The sequence below is a fragment of the Urocitellus parryii genome, chromosome 12, assembly GCF_045843805.1.
Source record: "Urocitellus parryii isolate mUroPar1 chromosome 12, mUroPar1.hap1, whole genome shotgun sequence".
Classification (NCBI taxonomy): Eukaryota; Metazoa; Chordata; class Mammalia; order Rodentia; family Sciuridae; genus Urocitellus; species Urocitellus parryii.
The window spans coordinates 93,203,594-93,229,496 of record NC_135542.1 but is presented as its reverse complement, the minus strand read 5'-3'; the positions used below and the strand labels follow the sequence as shown (position 1 = coordinate 93,229,496).

Below are 25,903 nucleotides of genomic sequence, written 5' to 3'. Positions count from 1 at the left end.
GCTTCATATCTATTTGGTATTTGTTAAATACCAAAACTGAAAGCAGTATTGACTACAATTAATTGTTATTTTAGGGTCTGAAATGTTGTCCTGGTGAAGTTCTCTAGTATCCTGGAATTTTTAAAAATCCAGTTTTTAGGATTCTGGTAGTAGGATTCTGGCAATACCTTGACCATGGAGACAGGTAACTTTGTTTTTCAGCAGATTGTGCTCAGGTGGGTTGGTGCCCTTGTCTCTGTGTGCATGGAGTTAATGTATGATAACAATACAAATAGTTGAAGTTCTGGGAAGCAGAGAAGGTACCTCATCTTTGCTATCTGGAGTTAATAGAAGGGGCCTCAAAGAGATGGTGTGCTCTTACCCACTCCTTACAGATGAAGTTGAGTTTGCACAGGCAGAAAGTCGAAGCATGGATGTTAGGGGAGAGATACTAAGGATGTCCAGCATAGGAAATTTGTGAGATAGTGTAGACAGCAACAAATCCAACTGAGCCACATAACACCCTGGAGTTGGTAGATGGGGTAAGGCTGTAGAGTAGTAGCAGAAGCATCTTTGGCAACAAGCTGACAGTATAATTTATCTTGTGTATTTTTTTTTTTTGTACCAGGGATCAAACCTAGGGACCCTTAACCACTGAGCCAAGTCTCCAGCCTTTTTTATATTTTATTTAGAAGCAGAGTCTCACTGAGTTGCTAAGTGCCTTGCTAATCTGCTGAGGCTGGTTTTGAACTCACAATCCTTCTGTGCCTCAGCCTCCCAAGTTGCTGGGGTTACAGCCGTGCCCCACCACACTGGCTATCTTGTATATTTTTAACAGCAGAAAGAACATACAAAATTTATTACATACCTAAGGCCTAGGAGTATTATCAAATGTTCGTGTATTTTTGAGCAAATTTGGGGCCAATCTGAATAGGAGAAAGGTTGAAACATTTGGATTTGTCTACTGATCTCTTCCTTGAAAACTCTTAATACAAAATAAAACTTTTTGATGTTATACAAACTTGGATCTAACATAATTTAAATGATGTTTCCCAAAATGGATTTTCCAATGAAAAAACTCAGCTGCAAATTGGAAGTCTCCAAGGAACTCTGTCTCCAGTCCCTGTTTTAGGTGTTCACATTTCAGGCCTCCTCCTATCAAATCTTACCATCTTGTGTCTAATTCTCCCAAGGCTTGCCAGCTTCCTGGTTCACTTGTTTCAAATAATTTGTATTCAATTAAGAATTAAATACTGATAATGCAAAGGACTTATACAATTATGTGAAGAGGAAATCTAAGGAAAAGATGTTCAACTGTAAATGAAAGAATACAAATGTGTAGTTTTTCAAGTAACAAACAAAAGAAAAAAAGAATGCAAATTATAGAATCTGAGAGACTTTAATGAAATGTAAGGGCTCATGAACATTTTAAAAGACTCTAAAATGATGTGTATATTTATGGACATGAAAGAATGCTCACTAACTTCTATGCCCTGTGGCCCTTGTGATGCCATTAATGTAAAGTTAGTTAATGTAAAGATCTAGAATGGTGGTCAGAAATATCATCCATGATGTCATCTGGTTGGAAACACTTTGAATGATTTTACTTTCTTCTTTTTTATTGTTTTTGAAATCACAAGAGTTGTATTCTGTATTTTTTAACTTATTAACTAATACTATCAGAGTGTATTTTATGTGCTGGCACTTCACTGATTGCTGTCACAATTATTCCTGAAGAAAACAAAGGTGATAAGAGATTAAGGAATTCACCCAAGGTCCACTCTAGGAATTGATGGAGCTGGGATTCAAAACCTGGTAGTGCTGCTCCACAGACTGGGCTCTTACTACACTAATTGCCAGATAGAATCAAATTAACTTAAATCCTGCCCCCTCAAAGGCCTACTCCCTTGCTCAAAAGTAACTATGGGTAATAGATACTTCAAAAATTTTTTGCTAGGCATTTTCAGATGTGTGTGTGTGTGTGTGTGTGTGTGTGTTTCTTTTTCATAAAATGGGGTGGATATGTCCCATCTATCGGTATGTATAATTCACTCTCATGATTTTTATTTACCTCTGGAGGGCATTCTGCAGTATGGATGTGTGGAATTGATGGAACCATGCTTCTGCTGAAAAACTGGTGTGTGTGTGTGTGTGTGTGTGTGTGTGTGTGTGTGTGTGTGTAGCTATGTTTGGTATATGCCTAACACAATGCAAATAGTTGAAGTTCTGGTGGGCAGAGAGGTTTTTTCCAGTATTTTCTTCCTAACAGATAAAGTTACAGTGAACACTTTGTATGCATATTACTGGGTATAGATGTGCAATTGAAGTCCTGTGATAATCTCCCGGAAACAGAACCGATGGGTCAAAAGGCATGCACACAAAGTGGAAAGAAGCTTCCCACATCAAGAAGACCATGCCAGGGGCTGGGGATGTTCCCCGGTTAGTGTGAGGTGCTGAACACAATCCCCAGCACAACAAAATAAAATAAAATAAAAAGGCTGTGCCATTACCCCTGCAGCACATGAGTGGCCCTGTCCTCATATGTTCACCAACATAAGAAGTTGTCCAGGGCTGGGGATGTGGCTCAAGCGGTAGCGCGTTCACCTGGCATGTGTGCGGCCCGGGTTCTGTGGCCCGGGTTCGACCCTCAGCACCACATACAAACAAAGATGTTGTGTCCGCCAAGAACTGAAAAATAAATATTAAAAAAATCTCTCTCTCTGTTTTACTTCTTATGAGAAATGAAAGAATGTTAGTTCATTTGTAATAATGTAGAAGCTCTTGATTACTAGTGAAGTTGAGCATCTTTTCATTTGTTTCTTGGTCACCTTCTTTTTATTGGATAATTTGTGTTTTTCTTATTAATTTGAAGGATCTCTATTATAGATATTGTCTTTTTTTTTTTTTTTTTGTGGATACTGGAGATTGAACTCACCACTGAGCCACATCCCAGGCCTATTTTGTATTTTTCAGTTCTCAGCGGATACAACATCTTTGTTTGTATGTGGTGCTGAGGATCGAACCCGGGCCGCAAGCATGCCAGGAGAGCGCTACCGCTTGAGCCGCATCCCCAGCCCATCCTATTTTGTATTTTTATGAGAGACGGGGTTGCTTAGTGCCTCACAGTTGCTGAGGCTTGGCTTTGGACTCACAACCCTCCTGTCTCAGCCTCCCGAGCTGCTGGGATTACAGGCATGAGCCACCATGCTCTACTAGATATTGTCTTTTTTTAATATTTATTTTTTAGTTTTAGGTGGACACTATATCTTTATTTTATTTTTATGTGGTGTTGAGGATCAAACCCAGTGTCTCATGCATGCTAGGCAAGCACTCTACCACTGAGCCACAACCCCATCCTCTAGGTATTGTCTTTCCATGTTCTGTTTGACACAAATGTTTTCCCCAGGGCATTACTTTTCTTCAAACTTGCTTATTTTTTTATACTGAAGTTTGGTTGTATTTATTTTATTTTTATGTAATCAAATCTGTCAATATTTTTCCTTTTTGGTTTTATATCTTGTTTAGAATGTCTTTTCCACAATATCTACCAAGATTATAATGCTCTCCTAACCCTCTCTTCTTGTACATCTACGTTTTTGTTTATAGATTTATTTCTATATTTTAATATTAATGAAGAATTTTATTTTGTTCAGTGAAAAGGAGAGATTTATTATTTTTTTTATTTCCAGGCTGGTCAACTTTTAAACAACTCCTTCATCTAAACCCAAGTTCTGTTTCTAGACTGTTCCTTTTGTCCCTTTTTCTATATTTGACCTAGGATCACATTGTTTAGTTACTTATGCTTTTCACCAGCAAGTTTTTGTATCTGCTAAGGTATGTCCCATCCCCATTTCTTGTCTTTTTAAAACTTTCCCCAACCCTCCCCAGGCATTTACTTTTTCTGAGTAACTTCAGAACTAGATAGTTAAGGTCCAAAAATACTCCTTTGAGATTTCAGTTGGGGCAGATAGAATCTTCTGCTAATTGGAGTCTGTAGCCTGGACACCTGGATCCCTTGGCAGTTCTCTAGGCTATCCAGAGCTGCCCTCTGATGGGGAAGGACAGGATGTGCTGCTGCCTCTACCTGCTCTCCAGGGTCTTCCCACTCCACCATCTCCATGAAACTTGTGATTTCCAGTCTTCATGGAAGCACACATTCCTGGTTAAAGTTATTTCCTTCTCCAAGTGACATTTGGACTTTAATCTGAACTTTCAGAGCCAAAATCCAGAATGAAAAAGCCTGGAAACCTCAGACTCTGCAGCAGAACCCAGAAGGAAATACTTTTGTCAAGGAACAATTTCCTTCTACCAGAACACCACACTGACCTGCCTAGGATAAAACAGGTTCCAGTTGAGACTTAAAAAACAAACAAAATGAACAATATCGTTGTAGAATAACCTAAATGTATCAAATTTTAAGTGTATAGGTAAATAAGTTTTAGTTAATGTAGAGTTGTGCAGTCATCACCATATTTCAATTTTTAAAACACTTTCATTACCCCAAAAGATTCCTCAAGCTTATTCAAGGTCATTCTCTGGATGCAACCTGTCCTTAGCATGACAGCACCAGGAGGTGTGGGGATAGTGAAGGGATCCCCAAGAGAGCCTCCGTTCATGAGTTTAGAGCCAGTGCTCCCAACAACATGGGCCCACAGATCTACATACTCCTGGGGATACCCAGGTGGGGCCTCCTCCTGAGGGACTGGCCATGCTGAACCCCATCCTTACCCCTTCCAGGTGGATAAAGTTTGAAGAAAAGGTCGAGGAAGGAGGCGAACGCTGGAGCAAGCCCCATGTGTCCACGCTGTCCCTGCACAGCCTCTTTGAGCTCCGTACCTGCCTGCAGACGGGGACAGTGCTGCTGGATCTGGACAGCGGCTCCTTACCACAGATCATAGGTGAGGTGGGGGCCGCCACAACATCTCTCCTGGGGTCCCTGAAAACCAGGGAAGCTCTCCCTGCCTTGTGCCCATCTGCAAGTCTTGTGACTGGCTCATCCCTGACACCTGCCTGATTCTGCAGAGACCAGCTTTGGCTGTGATGTTTCCCAATCAGCATCCCAGCTCCTCCAAGATTCAGCTCCATGTATAGCTCCCTCAGGGAGGAAAAGATCATCCTCTGAAATGCTGTCCAGAAATGCAGCAATAAGAGAGAGTACTCCGACCATGGTCAGACAAGTATGGCCATGACAACCTGCTTCTTTTCAGGGTAAAATGGATCATTGTTCATCTGTAGGAAATTAGCTGCCACTTAGCGGAGTGTCAGAAGGAAGAAGTGGCTTGCCTTATCCTCCCTAAAATGTCTATGTGTTTTGCTCTAGCACATTTGATTTTGCCAGAAGTATTTTGCCCAAAATACTTTTCTTAAAAAATCCATTTTAGGACTAAAACTATTTAATAACTGTACTTTGTGCTTCCTGGGACACTTCCATATGTTCTATTTCATGGGATTTTCATAACACTGACAGAAAGATAGGTGCTTCTATATACACATGCACAAACACAGAGACAGGCACACGCTCTTGTACATGAAGAGACTGTTTGTGATGTTCCCAGGTTTCCACAGTTAGTGGCAAGGCTGGGACAATTTCCACATCCCCTGTCACCTTTAGCTCACTTTCAGTCCCACTAATAACAGGAGAAATTGAAGACCCTCACCTTGGGTCCATTCTGTCCCGTATGGACCAGGCATGTCTGTTTCCTACTCAGATGATGTCATTGAGAAGCAGATTGAGGATGGGCTCCTGCGACCAGAGCTCCGGGAAAGGGTCAGTTATGTCCTCCTGAGGAAGCATCGTCACCAAACCAAGAAGCCCATCCACCGCTCCTTAGTGGACATTGGAAAGTCAGTCTCCTCCACCTCAAGTAAGTTGGGCTCTCCACTGCTAGCCATTGGGTATATGAGGACATTATCAGGCCCCAATGCCCAGGTGAGCCCACCTTGGTGACTGGGAATATCTGCCTTCATGATCTGGAGAAATTCTGCTGTTGGGGATCCCTCATCTTCCTTCTCTGGTAGGCTTCTGAGGACTCCAGTTGCACCCTAATGTGTCTTTATCACCAGAGCAGAGCAATTCCTAGGAAGAGAGTTGGTTCTCGGCCTATTTTTCATACTACAATCACTTGGGATGTTGGATCTTGTCCTAATGCCTGGTCCCTTACCTGGAGAGCTGGATTCAGTTGGTCTGGAGCATGGCCTGGGGGAGAGAAGAATGTTAGAAAAGTGCCCAGGAGATCCTCCCATGCACACAGTACTGAGGAATGCTGGTAGGATGGCTTGTTTAGGAAAGGACCTGAGAGTTTCCCACTGAGCTCCCAAGAGGAGCTAAGAGCCTTAGCAGGAAATGTCACACATGGGGGTTTGTTAGAACTGGCTGGGTTCGCCTCAAAAGTTCCAGGACTTATATGCCTGGCAGCTGGTATCATTTTGATTAGCAGAGCCTTAGGCCTGGGAAAGAGGTCTATCTCCAGCCCTCTGTTCAGTATCTCAGTAGAGATGCCCAGAGACACTGACCCTCCTGAACCTGTCAGATAAATGCAGGAACCAGAACAAAGTTGATAAAGTTGCTAATAAAAACCCTTCAGGACTGGGTGATGTGGTGCACACCTGTAATCCCAGCAACTCAGGAGACTGAAGCAGGAGGACTGCAACTTTGAGGCCAGCCTCAACAATTTGCTGAGTCCTTCAGCAACCTAGCAAGACCCTGTCCCAAAATAAATGAGAGCAGGGGAAGTGGCTCAATGATAAAAGACTCCTGGGTTCGACTCCCAGCATCAAAAAAAAAAAAGAAAAGAAAAAAGAAAAAAAGAAAGAAAGAAAAGAAAAAGACAGCAAATCCTTAAAGAATCTCTTAAATGAATTGTGTAAAATCAGGAAAGTGTTTAGCATATCAGAATAACAGCAGCTACATTCTCAGCACTTTCCATGTTCCAGGCAGTGTTGGGAGTGCTTCTTCCTCTGTGAACTCATTCCATTCTCACAATTACCTGTAGCATAGGTGCTGTTCTCATCCCCAGATGAACTGCCTGAGGCAGAGAGTTTAGATAACTTGCCATAGGTCACACAGCCAGTAAGCGGTGAACTCAGGCATGAGTCCAGGTAGTCTACTATACCTGGCACCAGTTTAATCAATTGTCTATCACTTTCAACAGTGCAAATATTTCCTCTGTAATCTTGTTCAGACCATTAACTGACTTCTGGAAAGGAAAAGGACACACTTGTGCAGCAAGCTTTATTTAGTTGAAGTAACTGTACAGGAATAGCCTGCTAATCGGAAAGGCTGCACTGTGCAAGCCTTCCAGAACCAAGTGTCTTCTTCTTGCCCCAGATCGCAGTCCTGCCCGGAGCCCTGCAGCTGGCTCAAGTCTACACCGCTCCACTGAGGACCTGAGGATGAGGCAGAGCGCAAATTATGGACATCTGCGTGAGTGTGTCCTCTACCACTCAGTGACAGCTTCGTTCTGATCATGACAGCTATGGAATGACCATATTTTCATAGATGGAGGAGGTGGAGGACAGGATCTATCTATAATTCGCAGAACATGTACCAGGAGAAATTGAACTTTTACTCTAATTTGGGTTGTTCTGAGGGTCTGATTGACTCCTATACTATTCCAAATAATTCCTCTGAACAATGGAGCTCAAAGTCAATCCCTGGCATAACTGATACCAACCCTGTGTTCTAGGCATGTTTCTCTTAGTCTAAACCTTGTTTTCATCAAAATGATGACTTGCCCTGTTTTCTGGTGAAAAGTCTTCCTAGAAATGGAATTAAAAACAGGTGAGATCCTTTCCCCGCAGGTCAATTAGACAGTATTTCCATCCCTGATGACAATCTTTCCAACAGGAAAAAGAAATGTGGGCAGAGTTGTTGCCTTTTATTTGCTAGGAATGGATTAGGGGGCTTGTGAGGTGAAAGATCACTGACAGGCTTTTTTAGGGGTGATGATCAGGTGAGCTATGAGGAAAGAGAGAACTTAGAAAATGAAGAGAAAAACAAAAAGCAATGTGGAATATTTTCCTTCAACTACTTTTACTAAAATTCTGACATTTGAACAGGTGCAGCCCAAGACTGTGCCACTGACCAGGTTGGAGGAATGACTTGGGGACCATGTGCCTCTGTCCATGGCCTCTGCTACTGAAAGCTCATTTTTTCTTTGTGCCAATGCCTGAGTCCCAAGTCTCCCACCCTGTTATTCCACATAGGGCTGCTAGGGGACAGTGGGTCAGTACACAGAATGGGGATTGGGCAGACCTTCCCTTCATTATCATGGGAATGCCATGCCTCCCTGCTTCCTGGTGGGAACCCCAACAAGAGGCATGAGTAAGTGACTACAGGTTTGTGTGAACTGTGTCATAGTCAAGGTGTGCACCCCACCCCATGATCACCCACTGAATGGGCCACAATGGAGAAACCTCAGTGAGGAGGGAACACACAACTGAGTCTTGGAGATAAGCAGGTTTCCAGAAACAAGGGGGAGGAAGAGGCTGTTCTATAACAAAGCCACAAACAGCAGGCAAAGGGAAGGAGCTATCAAGGGAAAGAACACTGGTTCATTTCACCAGGTGCATAAGGGTTAGAGGAAGAGAGTGTCAAATCAAACAGGGCCTTGAACCCAGAAAAAGTACCCAGACATCATTCTGAGGGTAATGGGGACCACTACAAGCTCAAAGCAGGAGCAGGCCATAATCAGATTTTTATCTGAGAAGAATAAACAAGAAATGGGCAAGACTGAAAGCAAGAGACTAAGCCAGCATTCAGGAATACAGAGGAACGGACCAAGGTGGCATATAACCACCTGTGGGAGTAGGAGAGGAAGAAGAGGGAATAGCCACAGCTGGCTCCTAGGTTCCTCTCTGAGTGACCGGTAGGCGAGAGGGAGGAGGCATTGAGTGGAATTGAGCCTGTGGAGAGAATAGTTTGGTGGGAGATAATGAGTTGAGTTTGAGGTGTCAGATGAGGCTGCTCTAGTGAGTCTGGAGTTCAGAAAAGAAATGGGACTGGAGATCCATCCTCAGTGTCATCAGGCCAGATTTGCAGTAGGAACACCAGCAGTGAATATGATTGGCCAGGGAGGGAGAGGTTAGGCCTCTGAGGGCCTCTTGACAAGACAAGACCCCGAGGCAAGTCAAGAAGGAGAGGATCCTGGGATGGAAACAAGAGAACAATGTTCTGGAAGCAAGAAGTGATCATAGGCCAAAATCAAGAAATTCTAGATCTGAGAGGGTCTACTGGATTGGCTGCTTGTGGGAAATGAAAACTGATTCCCAGAGGAAGGAACTCTTGGCAGTTCAGACAATACTTTGACTGTTGGAAGCCCATCTCCCTTCCCTCTTTCAGCCCCTCTCCAAACACTGTCATGGGTCATGGAGGATGGAGGTGAAACGAGTCTCTCTGGCTGACATATTTTAAGCTTAGTGACATCTGGCTCCTCACCTAAAACTGCATCTCTGTACCTTCTCACATCTGGAACAGACATCTTAGTTAAGTCCAAGAAGTTGAAGCCAAGAGGTGGAGACCAGAGTGAAGTAGATTCAGAAATGAGAAGGAAGAAGAGGAACCAGGAGTCTAGTTATTCTTTCAAGAAAGTCACCATTGAAGGGAAATAGAGTGAAAGGATATTAGCTTAAGGGGGCTTCAGGATTAAGGGGAGGAGTTCTTATTTCTCTTATGAACATGGGAAAGGAAGGAGTAGGATCCAAGGGAAAAGGACCTGCAAGATCCTAGCTTCCTCTAATGACTTTCTTTTCCTTTTCTCCTAGGTCACGCCCAGAGCAGAAGTATGAATGACATCTCTCACACCCCAAACACAGACCAGGTAGAAAAGCCCCTCAGCTTGGCTGCAGTGGAGGGCTGGGCAGGCAGAGCCTTTGGGTTTCTTTCAGGGGCAGAGAGCTCCTAGGGGAACAACAAAGGAGTGGCAGTCCAGGAAGTACCCTTGAGGAGGACTCTGGGCTGCCTTGGTGACTGCCTTGCCCATGAGTCAGGTACTGACTGAATTTGCAGTGCTGGCTCTGTTCTAGGCCGGATGGCCAGGAGTCGGGGACAGATAAGGTACCAGCTGTCCTTGAACTCAGGATTTGCTGGAGAGAGAGGACACAGCAAGAACATATAGCTTCACCTTCACCTCATGTCCCAATTGTACCTTTAAAGATGGGATAGGAATTGAGAATGGCAGAGAGGAGGAAGAGGAGCCTCCCCATGGAGGAAATGATGATAGCTAATTAATTGGACTGTCCAGTAGTGCATCTTCTTTCTTAGCGAGGGCAGGAGAACATTGACCTAGTCTCCCACAAGCTGGGTTTCTTGATGAGATCAGAATACCACAAAAGGTTGAGTCTAAGTCCTAAGGCCCACAGCCAGGAACTCAGGGGCCTTACCACCTGGGGAAGCTCACAGGAGGACCCCTCGATCCTGACCTCCATGTATCTCAGGGGCAGGATATCCTGTGCCCCAGAATAAGTAAGGAAGGTGACAAAGAAAACTGAAACAAACTCCCTGAGGAAGGGGATTCTGGACTGCCTTGGTGACTCTGCCTACTCCGTCAGCCAGGTACTGACTGAGTCTGGCTAGGGTGCTGCCCCTTCAAGGTACCCCCAAGTCTGGTGGAAATCAAAACAAAAGCAGTCATCATATCCAAAATACTAAAATAATAACAATAACATGAACCAACATTGAGGGTCCATATACAGCATGTACTACACTGAGCCCAGCATATTCTGTGCATCATGAAGGCAACACCATCATCCCCATTTGACCTATGAGAGAACATTGAAGCTGGACATGATTAAATAACATGTCCAGGGCCATATTGCCAAGAGGTGGCAGAACCATGACCTGACCCAGGCAGTCTGACTTTAGAGTGCTTACTTGGGAACAATTTAGAAAGCAGTCAGTCTCCTGAAATATTATTTGAAGAGGAACACCACTTCATTATAGTCATGCCCACTGACAATGGAGTCAGGATAAGAAAGCATTACCTAGAATGATCTTTCATAACTTATTTTAGTAAAAGTCTCAGTGGAGTTAATAATACTGGCTGTCACTTTACCAGGCAATGCTTTGATTTAAGGATTGGACCTTAGTACCTGGTACCAGCATGTTTCTCCTGAATGGCACCTGATGCTGCTTCTCAATATTTGTGACGTCAGTGCTTGGTACCCCTTTATCTACTCTTTAGGTGTGAGCCCAGAGGCATTGGCCCTGCACTCTTTCTCCATCATTGGTTTTGCAGGGTTAAGCTCCATGCCCACCTCTAGCTGGTGGGTTCCCAGTGAACAGAGTAGATTCACACAGCTCCCCCTGCTGCCGATCCTGTACTGCAGGACTAGGCCAGAGACTGTGCCTGAGACAAAGGGACTTTTTGAGTATTAGGGACTCTGGCCTTCCCATCAACTCCTGCCCTTGCTTATTCTCACCATGTTAGGATCCTCAGGACTGTTGCTGATTGCCTGGGAGGTTGTAGAGGTTTGTTTTCTTTCCCATTGAATTTAAAAGATTATAAGGGTGAAGGCCTTGTTCACGTGTTCTTCCTTGTGCTGGTGGACCACCCTATCCAGTGTGTATCATACCCTCCAAGAAGTAAATCAGGAAACAATTGGCACAGAGGGGAAGGACCTGTTGGCCATGTCCATGCCCACCACTGACCCCTCTACTGGTACAACAAGAGACACAGGGGACCTGTGTCTTCACTGAGCCTACAAGAAACAGATATTACTGTGCCCACTGGAGATATTACAACAGAGAGTAGACTGGAGGGCAATCATGATGTCCACAGAAGCTCCCTTCAACCCTGACCTCCACCTGAAGGTGCTGGCCTCCATTCTGTGTCTGCCACTGTAGACTGAAACCAGCCTTGCCCTCCCTTTCCTTCCTCCTACAATATCACCTCTGCCTCTTATCCATCCCCTTACTGCCCAATGAGTAGGCAATCTGAAAAAGTAATTTATTTTAGGATAAGGAGTAAGAAGAGCTTGTATGTGACTGTCCCTGGGGCATTTTTATCATAAGAGGACTCAGGGGAAATAAAGCCATAAACAGAGAGAGTGGGAACAATACCTGGCATATCCGACCCTATCATTCTATTTTATCTTCCTGTCCTGGACAGACACTAGTCAGAGAGACTCCCCAGTCCCAGGCCACCTTGAGAGTCTCACCTGGAAAGTTGCAGAAGTTATGAGTTTCCTAGGAGGTCCTGTGGTGGTCAACCTGGGACAACTGCAGACTTAGAGAATGGTCACCAGTCTTCCTGTGACCAGGAAGCATGTGATGAGGGGAAAATTAAGCCATTCCTTGCTGGCCATCAAAACAGGCCTCACCCACCCTCTGACACCAAAAGTGAAGCAGAGAGGAGAGGTCTGGTCAGCTGGACTGTAAATGCTGAGATTCCCATCTGCTTGGACAAAGGAGGTTGTCCAACAGGTCTCAGGGCTCTCTTCTCAACCCCTTGACCCACACTGCAGTTAATCGGTCTTCTCCCATCAAAGAATACATCAAAGGTCAAGTCACTATCTGTATTTTCCCATCTGCAAAGACTTAATTGGTCTCTGGGGTTAACCACCATTCAGTCCCTCATCTGCAGAATCAAGGGACGTGTTTGATTATTTCTTTTAGTCTTTTGAGAAGTACTGGGAAATTTTTTTAAGTTAGGCCCCCAGTGAGGGAGGAAGAACATGTGGAATATTCTTGGGTATCTCATTTCCCCCTCCCTGAGCAGCGGAAAAACAAATTCATGAAGAAGATCCCCAAGGACTCAGAAGCCTCCAATGTACTTGTGGGTGAGGTGGACTTCCTGGATCAGCCATTCATTGCATTTGTGCGTCTCATCCAGTCTGCCATGCTAGGTGGAGTGACTGAGGTGCCCGTCCCTACCAGGTGAGAGAGAGCCTCAGAAACCTGCCACCATGCCAGTCCTGAGAGTGCCAGCTGTCTGTGTGTTCAGCAATCTGTGCTCATAGGGACACCCCTTAATGTATATATTTGCTGGACAAGAATTTGATAGTTTATTCAAAAGAATCATAGAAGAGAAGGTGGCAAGAGCAGAGGGAGAAGCATTTGGGTGGGCTTGGGCAGCAAGACAAAGGTGAGGATGCTCCAGGGGGAGCTTAGTGCAAGCGAAAGAGGAATGTTTCTCCAACAAAAAGATTCAAAGGAGGGAAGCTAGGGGCTGGGGTGTAGCTCAGCAGCAGAGCACTTACTTGCCTAGCATGCATGAGGCCCTGAGTTCAATACCCAGTACTGCAACATACACAAAAAATGAGAGAACTTAAAAATTTAGCAATGGATACTATTGAGGACCAAAGAATCCTTCTCTTCCACTTGATCCTATTTTTCTTTCTCATTTTTCTCCTCCTCCTTATACTTCATCTTCTTTGCAGATTTCTGTTCATACTGCTGGGACCTTCTGGGAGAGCAAAATCCTACAATGAAATTGGCCGTGCCATTGCAACCCTGATGGTAGATGATGTAAGTGGTGACTCCTGAATGTCATAGCTCCTGCACCAGCACTGTTCCTTCATTCACTGAGTCATCTAACAGGCACATTTGAGCACCTACTGTATACCAGACCCTGTGCAGGGTACTGAAGATTATGAGATTCAGGGAATATCAATGGGTCCTTTAGAAGCACCTATCAAGTGGGAAGGACACAGCTATAATAATAAAATTAACCATGTGCTAGCTGCCTAGGCAGTCAAGGAGGGCTTCACAGATGAAGAAGCTGTACAACTCAGATGAGCAGGAAGTAGGTGGGTCCAGTACCAGCCTAGGAGACAAACCCTCCCAACGAAAGGAACAGGGATCAAGGCTCAAAGAAGCTGGATGGAAGTGATCCAATACAGGCTCAGTATAAGAACTTTGAGGACAGGAAGTGATACCAGAGAGGTGAGTCAGAGATTATGCAGAAATTGTGAGCAAATTCTAGAGTTCATGAACTCTGTCCCCAGAATGATAAACTGCCCAGAGGACTTTCCACATTGGCATAATCTGTAAGTCAGACAGCATGCTCTGGAGACAGCAGGCAACCTGACCCTCTAAGAGTGATGGGCTAGAAAGTAATACATGGATTTGAAATATGAGCATCTTGGACCGGACTCTAGGTTTTCTAATGTGCTCCTCTGTGGAAAACTGAAACCAGAAGTGTTCAGCAATTCAACCAAAGCCCTATAGAAGGAATATGGAAACCTGGGCTTCAGATAGCAAATAGGCTGTCTTGCCTTGGTGCTGGCTCTAATTGGGTCCTATTTTCCCCTGGTACTGTGTTCTCATCCACCACAAAACTGAGTAAGTTGGCAATGAGAGCAACAATTGAAAGTGATTCCATTGCAGCTAGCTGTGATGTGCTCAGGAAGGTGGATAAGAAGGGAATGTCAAAAAGAGAGCTGACCCCTTTTTTGTCCCTTGATCCTTGCCAGCTCTTCAGTGATGTGGCGTATAAAGCCCGCAATCGCGAGGATCTAATTGCAGGAATTGATGAGTTTTTGGATGAGGTCATTGTTCTTCCCCCTGGAGAATGGGACCCAAATATCCGAATTGAGCCACCCAAGAAAGTGACCTCGGCTGACAAAAGGTGTGTATATGAGTGGAAGGGATGGGGATGGGGAGATGAGGGAAAGCAATTTTGTTGGTATCATTTTGTTTCTCTTTGTAAAAAATCAGAAATAAATATGGCTAAATGTGAACATTTGTAAAATTGGGGTGACCTCTGTGTGGGTATTGTTAGAGCACTTTCTGCATTTTCCCATCTTTTGAGATATTTATTGAAGACGTGAAGATGTTCCAGGGACAGTCCTGAAGGGCTGGGACTCTCCTAGCATTGGGAACCCCACTCGTTCCCATCCCTCTTCTCTTCCAGGAAATCTGTGTTCTCCCTGGCTGACGTAGGCCAAATGAATGGCTCCGTGGGAGGAGGTGGTGGCTCAGCTGGAGGAGGAGGCGGTGGTGGCGGTGCTGGTGGCGGTGGCAGTGGTGCAGGAGGCAGCGGGGATGATGGAGAGATGCCAGCTGTGCACGAAATTGGGGAGGAGCTTATCTGGACAGGAAGGTGCCCACCCCAGGCCTGAGAGAGACCCTGCTGTGCTTTCAACTTCTCTCCTTCCCACCACTTTTCCTTTCCCACCACTGGGTACAGCACCAACATGGGGCCTTAGAACAGACCAGTCTTTTTCTTTTTCTTTTTCTTTTTCTTAGTCTTTTTCTTTCTGAGCCCTCCAAGCCCCTCTTGGATCCTGAGGAGGGTTGCCAGAGTGGGGAATAGGAAATCTGACCCAGGAGTGGAGGAACCCAGACTTTTCACTAGACATCCTTTGGTACCTGTATTTATTTCCTAGAGCTGCCAAAACAGAGCACCACAAACTAGGTGGTACAAAACAACAGGTTATTTGCCCACAGTTCTGGAGGTCAGAGGTTCAAAATCAAGATGTAGGCAGGGCCATGTTCCATTTGAGACTCTGGGTAGAATCCTTCCTTGCCTGCTCCTAGTTTCTAGTGGTAGCCTACAGTCTTCATCATTCCTTAGCCTGCAGCTGTGTCTCTTCAGTTTCTGTCTGTGTCATCATGGGCCTTCTTCTCCGGTTAGGTCTGTCTCCATGTAGCAATGCCCCTTTCTTTTTTCTTTTTTATAAGGATACCCATCTTATTGGACCATAGCACACCCTAATGACTTCATTATAAACTTGATCAAATCTGCAAAGACCCTGTGTCCAAATAAAGTCATAAGTCCTGGGGGTCAGGGTTTTAATATATCTTTTTAAATATATTTTTGATATATTTTTGATAAATTCTCCTAGCCTGGGTTCTTTGCCAGCTCTTAGTGTCTCTCAGGTTAATCTAGGCTTAAGAAAGGACTTTGAGAACAAAGTCAAGCTTTATATACCCTTGGCTCTATACCAGTGATTTTCAACTGAAAACAACTTTTCCCTTCTTTAATCTTCACCCCACCCTCACTGTCTCCTGCTACTCTCTCTACCTTTTGGCTCAGGGAATTTGGCTGCAGACCAAATGTCTTTTCATTTGGAGAGGAAAAGCTACTGGCATCTAATGTGTAGAGGCCAGGGATACTATTAAATACCCTACAATACAAAGAAGAGAATCATTCCAATAAAGGATTATTCAGTCCAAAATGTTAATAGTACTGAGGCTGAGAAACCCTGCTATAATAAGTGCTGGTTTAGGAGCTCTATGGAATAGCATGCTCAATAAAAACTTTCTCCAAACCTAAATTTCCCACTCAATTGTTCCAGGGAGCAAAGAAACCAGTTATCAAGGTTTGAATGTACCCTCAATGAGTTCACGTTATAACCTGGGATATCTCCATCTTCTATAGTTGGCCATACCTATATTTACCATGCACAGGGGCCCTGTAGATAGTCAGGGATGTGAGGATCACCACCATCTGAGGATCCCAGAATGTTCATTCCTATGGGATAGTCTCATCAGAACCTTCCTCCCTAAAACAAGTTATGTCCACCCTTCTCAGGGTGAATGGTGCTGACTACAAATTTTGGATCCTGCAAGAATTCTCTGGTTCCAAATGTGCTGGTGAAAAGATTCTTGTCCCTAGCCATCCCCGGTCAAATTCCCTTCCTCACCCCAGATTCTGCAGGACCCTAAAAATAGCCCTGCCCCTGCACTGGTGTTTGTGGTAAGAAAGCTACCCCTGGGCCTGTCTCAAACAGGTTCTTTGGTGGACTATGTCTGGATATCAAGAGGAAGTTGCCTTGGTTCCCAAGTGACTTCTATGATGGCTTCCACATTCAGTCCATCTCTGCCATCCTATTCATCTACCTCGGCTGTATCACCAACGCAATCACCTTTGGTGGGCTTCTGGGAGATGCCACCGACAACTATCAGGTGAGTGTGAACCTGAGAGAAATTGTAAGTAAAATCCGCTGCCACATGGTGGCAGTTTTCAGTCACTGTCTAGGTTTATGCCATTCTTTTTTATAACCCTTTTCCCTTTCAAAAGAAAGAAGGAAGGAAGGAAGGAAGGAAGGAAGGAAGGAAGGAAGGAAGGAAGGAAGGGAGGGAGGGAAGGAGAGAGGGAGGGAGGGAAGGGAAGGAAATTAAATTAATAATTATTAAAGACCAAATTTAAGGATGATATAAATATGCCAACATTTAAAGGGGTATCATTTACTTTGTTATTTGGCACTTTACCCCTGATAATTGAACTAACTTAATCAACACAATTAGTTGAGTTGTTAATTGTGAACTTCTCCCCACTTTTTTTTTTACACCAACTTTGGTTTCTTAGTTTGGAGTTAAGACATTTATAGAGGGATGGTAAGTTGTTACCATGACAACAAAATAGCTGGGGAAAATAGCTCAGCAGAGACACCCTCCTTCCTCTCCAGTGAACACCTTATGGGGATAGAGTCATTGGGAAGCTCAGGGCTCCAAGGAAAGGGCTCATTTCCCCAGGTAGGTCAGATGAATGCCTATTGCCAGCCCTTATCTCTCCCCTGAGTTTCAAGTTCGGTGTCCAGCTACCTCCCAAGCATATCCTTATAACTACCCCTTGAGATCCCCCAATTCACACAGATAGCATTGCGTCCATTATCTTCTCTCCTGACCTGCTATGCATAAGCCTTTCCCAGTATAACAAGTGACACCATGACCCAGCCAGTTGTGTCACGCCAGAAACTAGGCATCACCCTTAACTCCTAAATCCCGGCTTCCCCTGGTGGCCCTTATGGCATGGCTCTACTTGCCTCTTAAGCCTCAGCTCCTGCCATTCTTTCTCAGAATTCCTGATCTACTCATACATTCTATAATCTGTTTTCCATCAATCCTGATCATCTTTAAGTTCTTCAAAGACATGCTTCCTTTCAGCTCCAGCTTTGAATACACTGTTCCCTTTTTGGGGACACTCATTCTCTTTACTCCAGTTAACCCTGTTCTCTTGAACAATCCCTGTTCATGTTTTGGGTCTTGGCTTCCACATATCTACATCTAGGGTGGCCTTTCTGACTACCTTTTCTCTCTTACTGTACACTCCTATGACACCCAGAACCCATCCCACCTTATTGCACTCCTTGACAGGAGTTCTCAATGGGGACAATTTTGACCTAGGAGACATTTGGAAATATTCAGAGATAGATTTGATTATGACAACTGGGAGGAATGGCTACTGGCTTCTAGTGGGTAGAGGCCAGGGAGACTGCTAGACATCCTATAATACAAAGGACAGACCCCATCATGGAGAATTAGCCTGGAATACCAATAGTGTTGAGGTTGAAAACCCCTGATATACGGAAATCGGTTCCTTATCTATATCCCACTAGATTCAATATGGGTTATCTTATTCACTGATGGGTCTCCAACACCTAGCACAATGCCTGGTACCTAGTAGGCACTTAATGGGTTTTGAAAGAATGAATTGTCTTAATTCTAAAGATATCAAATAGATGTTTGAATGAATGAATGAATAGATGGATGAATGGGCTGTCCTCTGTGAGTAGAATGAACACAATACAAGCATATTCATGGTTTTCTAGGACCTGGGGTGCCAAAAGCAAGTCACAAAGGACCTTCATCCAAATTGAACTAGGGTAACACTGGACATGGTGGCAAATTGTGGGAGATGGGAAGCAAAATTTGGGGAGAAGAGAGAACATATTTTGTTTGGCCAGAACAAAATATGAACAAAAGCTCTTGGAGAGATAGCTGGGTTGCAACCTGTATGTGGAAGCCCCTTCTGCTACCTCTGCTAAGCTTCACACTTCTCATGCCCCCAGGGAGTGATGGAGAGCTTCCTAGGCACTGCCATGGCCGGCTCCTTGTTCTGCCTCTTCTCGGGACAGCCTCTCATCATCCTCAGCAGCACAGGGCCCATCCTTATCTTTGAGAAGCTCCTCTTCGACTTCAGCAAGTAGGTGTCCTTTTGGTGATGCCCCATGCCATCTCTTGCCCATAGGGCTGTTAGCCAAGGCCAAGACACAGGAATAGACAGGGCCTAGGAAGTGCCAAAGTCACCTTTAAACAAGTGAGAGACTGTCAGGTGGATCCTCCTGGCTTCTGCCAGCTACCTGCCTTTAAGATGACTATTTTAGTGTGTATTAGCACAGCCCACAGGGAGCAATCCAGGCAAGACAAGGGAAGAAGACTCATACCATGCTGTTCACTTGAAAGTCAGTGTAGTGTTTGAAAGTCTTGGGCTGGAGGTCAGTTGTGTCACGCCAGAAACTAGGCATCACCCTTAACTCCTAAATCCCGGCTTCCCCTGGTGGTCCTTATGGCATGGCTCATGCACCCAGACTCAGGCAACTCCCATCACTCCAGGCTCTGCTGCCTCATCTACACCCCAAGGGTTTGATTCAACTATGCCTAAGGCCTGCTTCAGCCCTATTCATCTGAAATTTCCTGTTTTTCATTCACGCTGGGTGTCTGTGACCAACTATGTGAGCATTGAGTGCCTCAGAACCTTCCTGCATACCTCCTGCATGAGATCTTTTCCTAGACTTCTCAAAGATCAGGCAACCCCACCCAGGAATTGTCCCTGTCCCCAGTACTTTGACTGTCCCTAGGAGGGCACCTGTGCCACAGGAGGGGGAAATGAGCTGCTAAGGGTGGGTCTGGGAAACCAAGCTCAGGAATCCTGGACTGGAGGACCGCCCCCCACTTTCCCTCTGCCTTCCAGAGGCAATGGCCTAGACTACATGGAGTTCCGCCTCTGGATTGGCCTACACTCAGCCATCCAGTGCCTTGTCCTGGTGGCCACAGATGCCAGCTTTATCATCAAATATATCACCCGCTTCACCGAGGAGGGCTTCTCCACCCTCATCAGCTTCATCTTCATCTATGATGCCATCAAGAAGATGATCGGTGCCTTCAAGTACTACCCCATCAACAGGGACTTCAAGCCCGACTCCATCACCACCTACAAATGCGAGTGTGTTGCCCCTGACACAGGTGACCGGTAACTCCAGACATGCCCTGCCCACCCCCCCCCCATATTCTTCCCTAGAACCACAGCTCTATCAAATGCAGGAAAGCCTGCTTGAGAGGGGCTATTCAGCCTGGCATTCCAAGGGAGCCGCACAGGGTATTGAACCCAGTTTTTGGAAGGAAACCAAGAGAACAGTAGCCTTAATATCAACTCCCAGGGCTGTGATCAGAAGGGTATGGGGGTATCTCAGGAAGGCATAGGCACAGTTTGCCTCAGTGCAGGGTGATGTGGAGGCTACACCTGTCAGCATGCTACCCAAGCCAGAGGTAGCTCTTTTGGTGCCTAATGTCCCTCCTCATATATTATATTTTTTTCTATCATTGCATGACACCTTATTCCCAACACATTGCTGCCAATGTGGTCTCATACTTTATAAGGTGAGAGCACATCAGATGGATGAACATCCCTACAAACAGGAACACCTCCAGTGTGGAGGGCTTGCCAATCATGCCATTAGAAAAACAGTTGGATAACCTGAGGTTATTTAGCTTCTTAGGGATAAGAGAGGTATGAGAGAAGAACTGTCATGCCACAAGGGACACAGGATGTTGAACAAATTGAGGAGCTGAAGTTTCAGGGAACCAGATGCTAGCTGACTCTGGGAAAACTGTGCAACGGTGGGAGTCGCTATCATGGGAAATATCTGCCAATTATTTGGACTCTCTGGAAGTCTGTGTGCCAAGAGATCCCCATACTAGGTGGGAGGTTTAATCAACCCACTGGTCAACCTGATAATAAGTATTCAGTGCCATTCCTGTGGAGTTACTTTATGGACCAAAACCTGTCATCTGGAAACTTAGAATTTCTCATAGAATCTCATCTCCTGACCTCCCTCACAGCAATAAGCATGGCCCTGAGAGCATTCAGTGGGGTATACCCAGGGTGCTGCAGAATAGGAATAGGAGATCCACCCCACTTCTCCAAGCAGCACCAGGCTGGACTCACAGAGAGCAAACTGAGGCCCAGAGGCCACCCAAGGTCACACCAAACCTCAGTTTCCCTAGATATAAAAGGGGGACGTCAATGTTGGCTCTACCAGTTTTGTGGGGCTCTTATGAGGTTTTCAAATCTATACCCAGGTTTGGTTAAAGGAAATAAGTAAACATTTGGGTTTTTAGTCCCTTAATACATTACTATGAGCCAGACAGAGTGATCTCAGCCTCACCTGTGATCCCAGCTATTCAGGAGGCTGAGGCAGGAGGATCACAAATTTGAGGCCAGCCTGGGAAACTTAATGAGACTGTTTCAAAATAAAAGTTTAAAAAGGACTGGTGGTGCAGCTCAATAGTAAAATTCTTGCCTATCTTGATTAAGGCTCTGGGTTCAATCCCCAGTGCTATCAAAAAATACAAACAAATAAGCAAAAAATTCAAAAGCCGTTACTATGTATAAAAAAAAAAGGTGATCACAAGTCAATCAAAAATATTGGTAGCACAATTTTTTAGGGTCTTTGGAACTTTATGGAAGATAAAATGCCTTGTCTTCAAGGAGTGTGGTTTTGATTACACCCCTGCTCCCTGTCACTGCACTGATTTTGTAAAGAAGTCAAGATTTAATTTTTTCTTATATTTTTTCTATCATTAATTTTGAGTTATTCTATTAAAATCCAATGATAGGTAAAGCTATCCTTGGTCCAGAGTCAGGGCACATTGCTTGTCCAGAACATTGAAGAGATCCTACCCACTGGCCCTTTTTATTCTGCCCTGGGGCAAACCCTGCCTCTGGGCCAGGTTCCATCTGGGTGCTCTTGTTTACAGCTTGTACATTCCTGACTCTAGATTCATTACACTGAGCACAAATTTCCCACAAACATGACTTTTAGAATCATATTCCTTGATCTCTTTCTATAAACATTCGAAGTTCTGGAGTCATATGAAGACCTTTGGCTATTCTGAAAATCATCTATCCACAGGAGAAACCAAACCTAAAAATGCCCTAGAAACAGAGGATGAAGGAACAAACAAAGTAGCATTCAAGGAGCATAATGAAGCCACTTCATTTCCAAATAGGTTCCTCTCTGGTCTTGCCCAGAGGCTTGATGTCACTTCATTCTTTGGGTCTGCTGTTGTCATGTTTCTCAAAGTGTGGTCCCCAGACCCACAGCTTTATCACCATCTGAGAACTTGTCAGAAATGTAAATTCTTGGGCTCTGCCCCAGACCTGCTGAATCATAAACTGGGGCAGGGTCCAACCATCTATGGATTAACATACCTTCCAGGTAATTCTGATGCCCCCTCAAGTTTGAGAGCTTCTGCTCTCTTGAACTATTAATTAATACACTGAGCCATTATTAACTACTAACTACAATAAGATTAGGTATTCAGGGGCTGGGCTGTAGTTCAGTGATAGAATACTTGCCTCTAATGTCTGAGACACTGGGTTCAACTCTCAGCAATATATATCTACAATTAAAATAATTTTTAAAAAAGATTAGATCTTCAGTTTCTTCACTGAGAATAAAGGAATTAGAACCAGAACAAGTTAGTTCTGATTAGGAGACTATAGAAAGGAAAGTTCTAGATATGTAGGAAACTAGGGAGTGGGGAACTAACTGTGGTTTCTTTCCAGTTCATGAGTCATCTAATTACTAATTGTTCCATTTTCTTAGGTATACTGAAAAGGAAAAAAAAAAACAGCTTAACTATGGCATACTCTCATTCTTTGTCACTCTTCCTAAGCGCTTGTTTGGGGGCACTTTCTTTTTACATTTAATTTTGTTTCCATTGTAACTGATTTGTATTCTGTTTATGGATGCTGCAAACACTGATTTGGCTGCTTTCAATCCCAAGTGAGTACCACTTTTTGCACACTAGAATTTTACAATATTTTTGGACCCTTTCTGGAATTTTCCATGTTATATTTCTTCCATCTTCATCTTGAGTAGCTTTCAGATAAACTCTATAAAGTTCTTGATATAAAATAATTGATAAGCCTAAGGAAGACATCAGGAGGATGTCTGGCCTGAAAACACTGGGTGGTGGAAAATGTTTGACCTTCCCAGGTTTAAGCACTAACAGGGAATTCTCTAGCATGTCAGTGGGTCGCCTAGAGGCAGCTTCTTGGCCAGCTTCTCTGTCCCTAATGTTAATTGTGCATCATGTTCTTTTGGTCAACAATGTGAGGAAAGGCAACAGATGTCCATGATTTCTAATAAGTAACACTTTTGTCAGAACAATTTGAGCAAACCACTGGGTTTATAGAACTCCTAGTAATGTTCTACAAACTGAGCAAGACCGAGTTTGCCAGCAACCCAGTCCAGCTGCCCCAGAAGTGAGCACCTTAGCAGGGCCCTGTAGTCTATCCAACCCTGTGGACAGCTTGTTAGTGGTTGGGAGAAGCTTCAAGATTAAGCTCTTCTCTCTGAGTTCCTAACCAAATGTGGATAGTCAGCAGGGGCCAAATGGGGCTTGCAGAGCCTCTCAGGCTTTTTGCCAGCAAACTGGCTGGGGTTCCTTGATCTCCCTACACCTGCCACAGGGGAACTGCTTAGTCTGCCTTTGCTTGGAGGAGGAGAGTGAGGCAGGCCTGGCCTTCACTTCCACCCCTGCAGTTCAGGAGGAAGAGAGAGGGCAAGCAGTGGTCCTCTGAAGCCTGCCTTTGTCATGAGTAGCCACCAACCCTGGGGAGCCCCCCATGTGGGTGATGAGCTCTCCCCACAGGAAGGAGCAAGGGAGGCCCAACAGAGAGAAGGGAGAGTGGAAAAGTCCACATGGAAATGAGAGGAGGCAGATTATGTTTCCTCCAGCTTTCCTCAGGAACTGAAGGGACCCATAGGTGCTCCACTTAAAGGGACACTGAGGCCAGGGAAGGGAAGTGCCCGGCAAGAGACACAGTGGGAACAAATAAAAACAGAACCTTTGGGTTCCTGATTCTTCTTCAGGTCCTATACCGAGGTTATATTTTCCTTGTCTTCTATTAAAGGGGCAGATTAGAGAAGAGACTATCAAAGCCAATAAGTTCAAACAGGCCCAGCTGACCTTAAAAAAAAAAAAAAGTACATCTGGAAAGGGGCAGGAGAGAAGGGAAGTGTTGGTGGGGGGCGGGGGTGGCAAAGCTTGCTGTACCGAACTGGGAGGTTTATATGCTCTGGGCCAGCCTGCCTGGGATGGGATCATGGCTCCAAGTATGAGCTCTGTGACCTTGGGCAATAGGCAGGTTAACCTCTCTGGGCCTCAGTTACCTCATCTGTAAAATGGGGATACTTTATGGAGATTTGGGAACTTAAATGAGTATATATATATATGGGTTTGGCATAGTGCAAAGCATGTAGTTAATCCTTTAAAAATGTTAAGTCTAACAGCACACAAATGGGTCCAGTGGCCAGTAGAGATTCACAAGGCACATTATTCACCAACTTGTCTTAGCGTCAGATTCTTTATTTCAGTTTTTTCAAAACCAGCTGTTTATTGTCAGGCAGGAGATGTCCTACAATAGCTGGCCCAGCCTTATGTCTCAGTTCTGGCCCAGGCTCCCTCCCACCAACCCATTCCTAAAGACAGGGGCAAGAGAGGCAAAACAAGGAAGGTGAAGAGGGGCCAGGTATGATGAGCTGTCCTCATGATGGGAACCAATTTGGCTCTAAGAAACTGGAGTGAAAGGAGAAAGGGTGGGAGCTTCGTGGGGGTTGCAGATTCCCCATCCCAAAGCCTCTGACCTTCCCCATGTCCTTGCTCATCTACAGTGAATACAACTGTGTTCAATGCCTCAGCCTCGCCAGCACCAAACCTCAATGCTTCTCTGGTAAGTCCCTTCCTCTTAGGTCAGACGGTCAGGTGCTGTTTTGTGGGTGGGGGTAGTGAGAAGAGAGTTGGGAAACTGAGACCAACTCATGACAACCCAGACTCACAGAGGCCCAGGGGCACCCGCAGAGCTTTGCAAATGTGTACTTTTATTTTAAGATGCTTACATACTGTAAGCATCCCATCTTAAATCATGCCTCCTTCTATTGCATGCAATGCATAAATATGATATATACCTACAAATGAAGGGGAGGTAGCAGTGAGGATGGTAATAGGGCTGCACACACAACTGGAAACAAAGTTTCCCTTTCATCTTTCTTGATTTTCCTTCCCTTTCTACCTTGGACCACTAGTTCCCACCCAACAATTCTCTAGTCCCAGAAAGTTTAGTAGTGCTCCCCCTCCCTAATGAATCTGACCTGTCCTTTGACCTCCTTTGTCCCTGGGACTTCTATGTCTGACCTACCTTTCCCAATAATGAGGGGTGGTGGCCTTCAGGAGCCAATGTCCCAGCCTAAGTGGGTCTAATGGTGGGAAGCTCAAATCCAGGTGAAAGGTAGCCTTCATAGGCCTTGGGAGAGAAGTGGATGCTTTTAGGTTGCTTCTTAAGTTACCCTGCACAGGCAGTTGGTGACTCTGCTCAGACAATTCCAGTTGACGATTTAACCTAAGGTTTTCCAAATCCCAGGTCTTGAGAGAGAAAGAAAAGAATCAGTCAGTGCCTATTTCTCAATTCCTATTGTGTGCAAGATGCTATGTGCACTAAAAAATCAATGTGGGGCTGGGGGTGGAGTTCAGTGGTAGATCACTTGCCTGGCACATGAGAGGCCCTGGCTTCAATTGCCAGCATTGCAAAAAAAAAAAAAAAAGTAAATAAAGAAGACATAAATAAAGTTGGTCCCTGCCTTCCAACTTCCTTTTGATGTGCTTGTGAAGATGCACGTGAATAGTTATGGGAGGCAGGGGCTGGGTTTGTGGCTCAGCGGTGGAGCGCTTGCCTGGCATGGGCTGGACCCGGCTTTGATCCTCAGCACCACATAAAAAATAAAGGCATTGTGTTGTGTCCATCTACACCTAAAAAATAAATATAAAAAAAAAAGAGTTATGGGAGGCATGAGCAGAGCATGCCATGCATCAAATCTAGGCAAATCTAGGCCATATATGTTCTTCCAACCCTGGTGGCAGGAAAGAAAACTAGCTGGAGAGACCAGAGAAAGCCTCATGGAGAAAGTGGAATGT

At 44.8% G+C, this 25,903-nt stretch overlaps 1 protein-coding gene across 1 annotated transcript in view; it reads left to right on the top strand.

Annotated features, from left to right (window-relative positions):
• The window catches only part of Slc4a5 (solute carrier family 4 member 5), a 79,863-nt gene that overhangs the window by 27,184 nt on the left and 26,776 nt on the right, over window positions 1–25,903 (top strand). Inside the window, exons 4-15 of the mRNA XM_026397413.1 lie at window positions 4,717–4,877; window positions 5,688–5,843; window positions 7,307–7,408; window positions 9,742–9,797; window positions 12,696–12,853; window positions 13,357–13,444; window positions 14,392–14,546; window positions 14,832–15,020; window positions 16,654–16,828; window positions 18,715–18,848; window positions 19,617–19,888; window positions 24,607–24,665. Of these exons, the coding sequence (XP_026253198.1) occupies window positions 4,717–4,877; window positions 5,688–5,843; window positions 7,307–7,408; window positions 9,742–9,797; window positions 12,696–12,853; window positions 13,357–13,444; window positions 14,392–14,546; window positions 14,832–15,020; window positions 16,654–16,828; window positions 18,715–18,848; window positions 19,617–19,888; window positions 24,607–24,665 (1,705 nt within the window). The remainder of the gene's footprint in view (window positions 1–4,716; window positions 4,878–5,687; window positions 5,844–7,306; window positions 7,409–9,741; window positions 9,798–12,695; window positions 12,854–13,356; window positions 13,445–14,391; window positions 14,547–14,831; window positions 15,021–16,653; window positions 16,829–18,714; window positions 18,849–19,616; window positions 19,889–24,606; window positions 24,666–25,903) is intronic.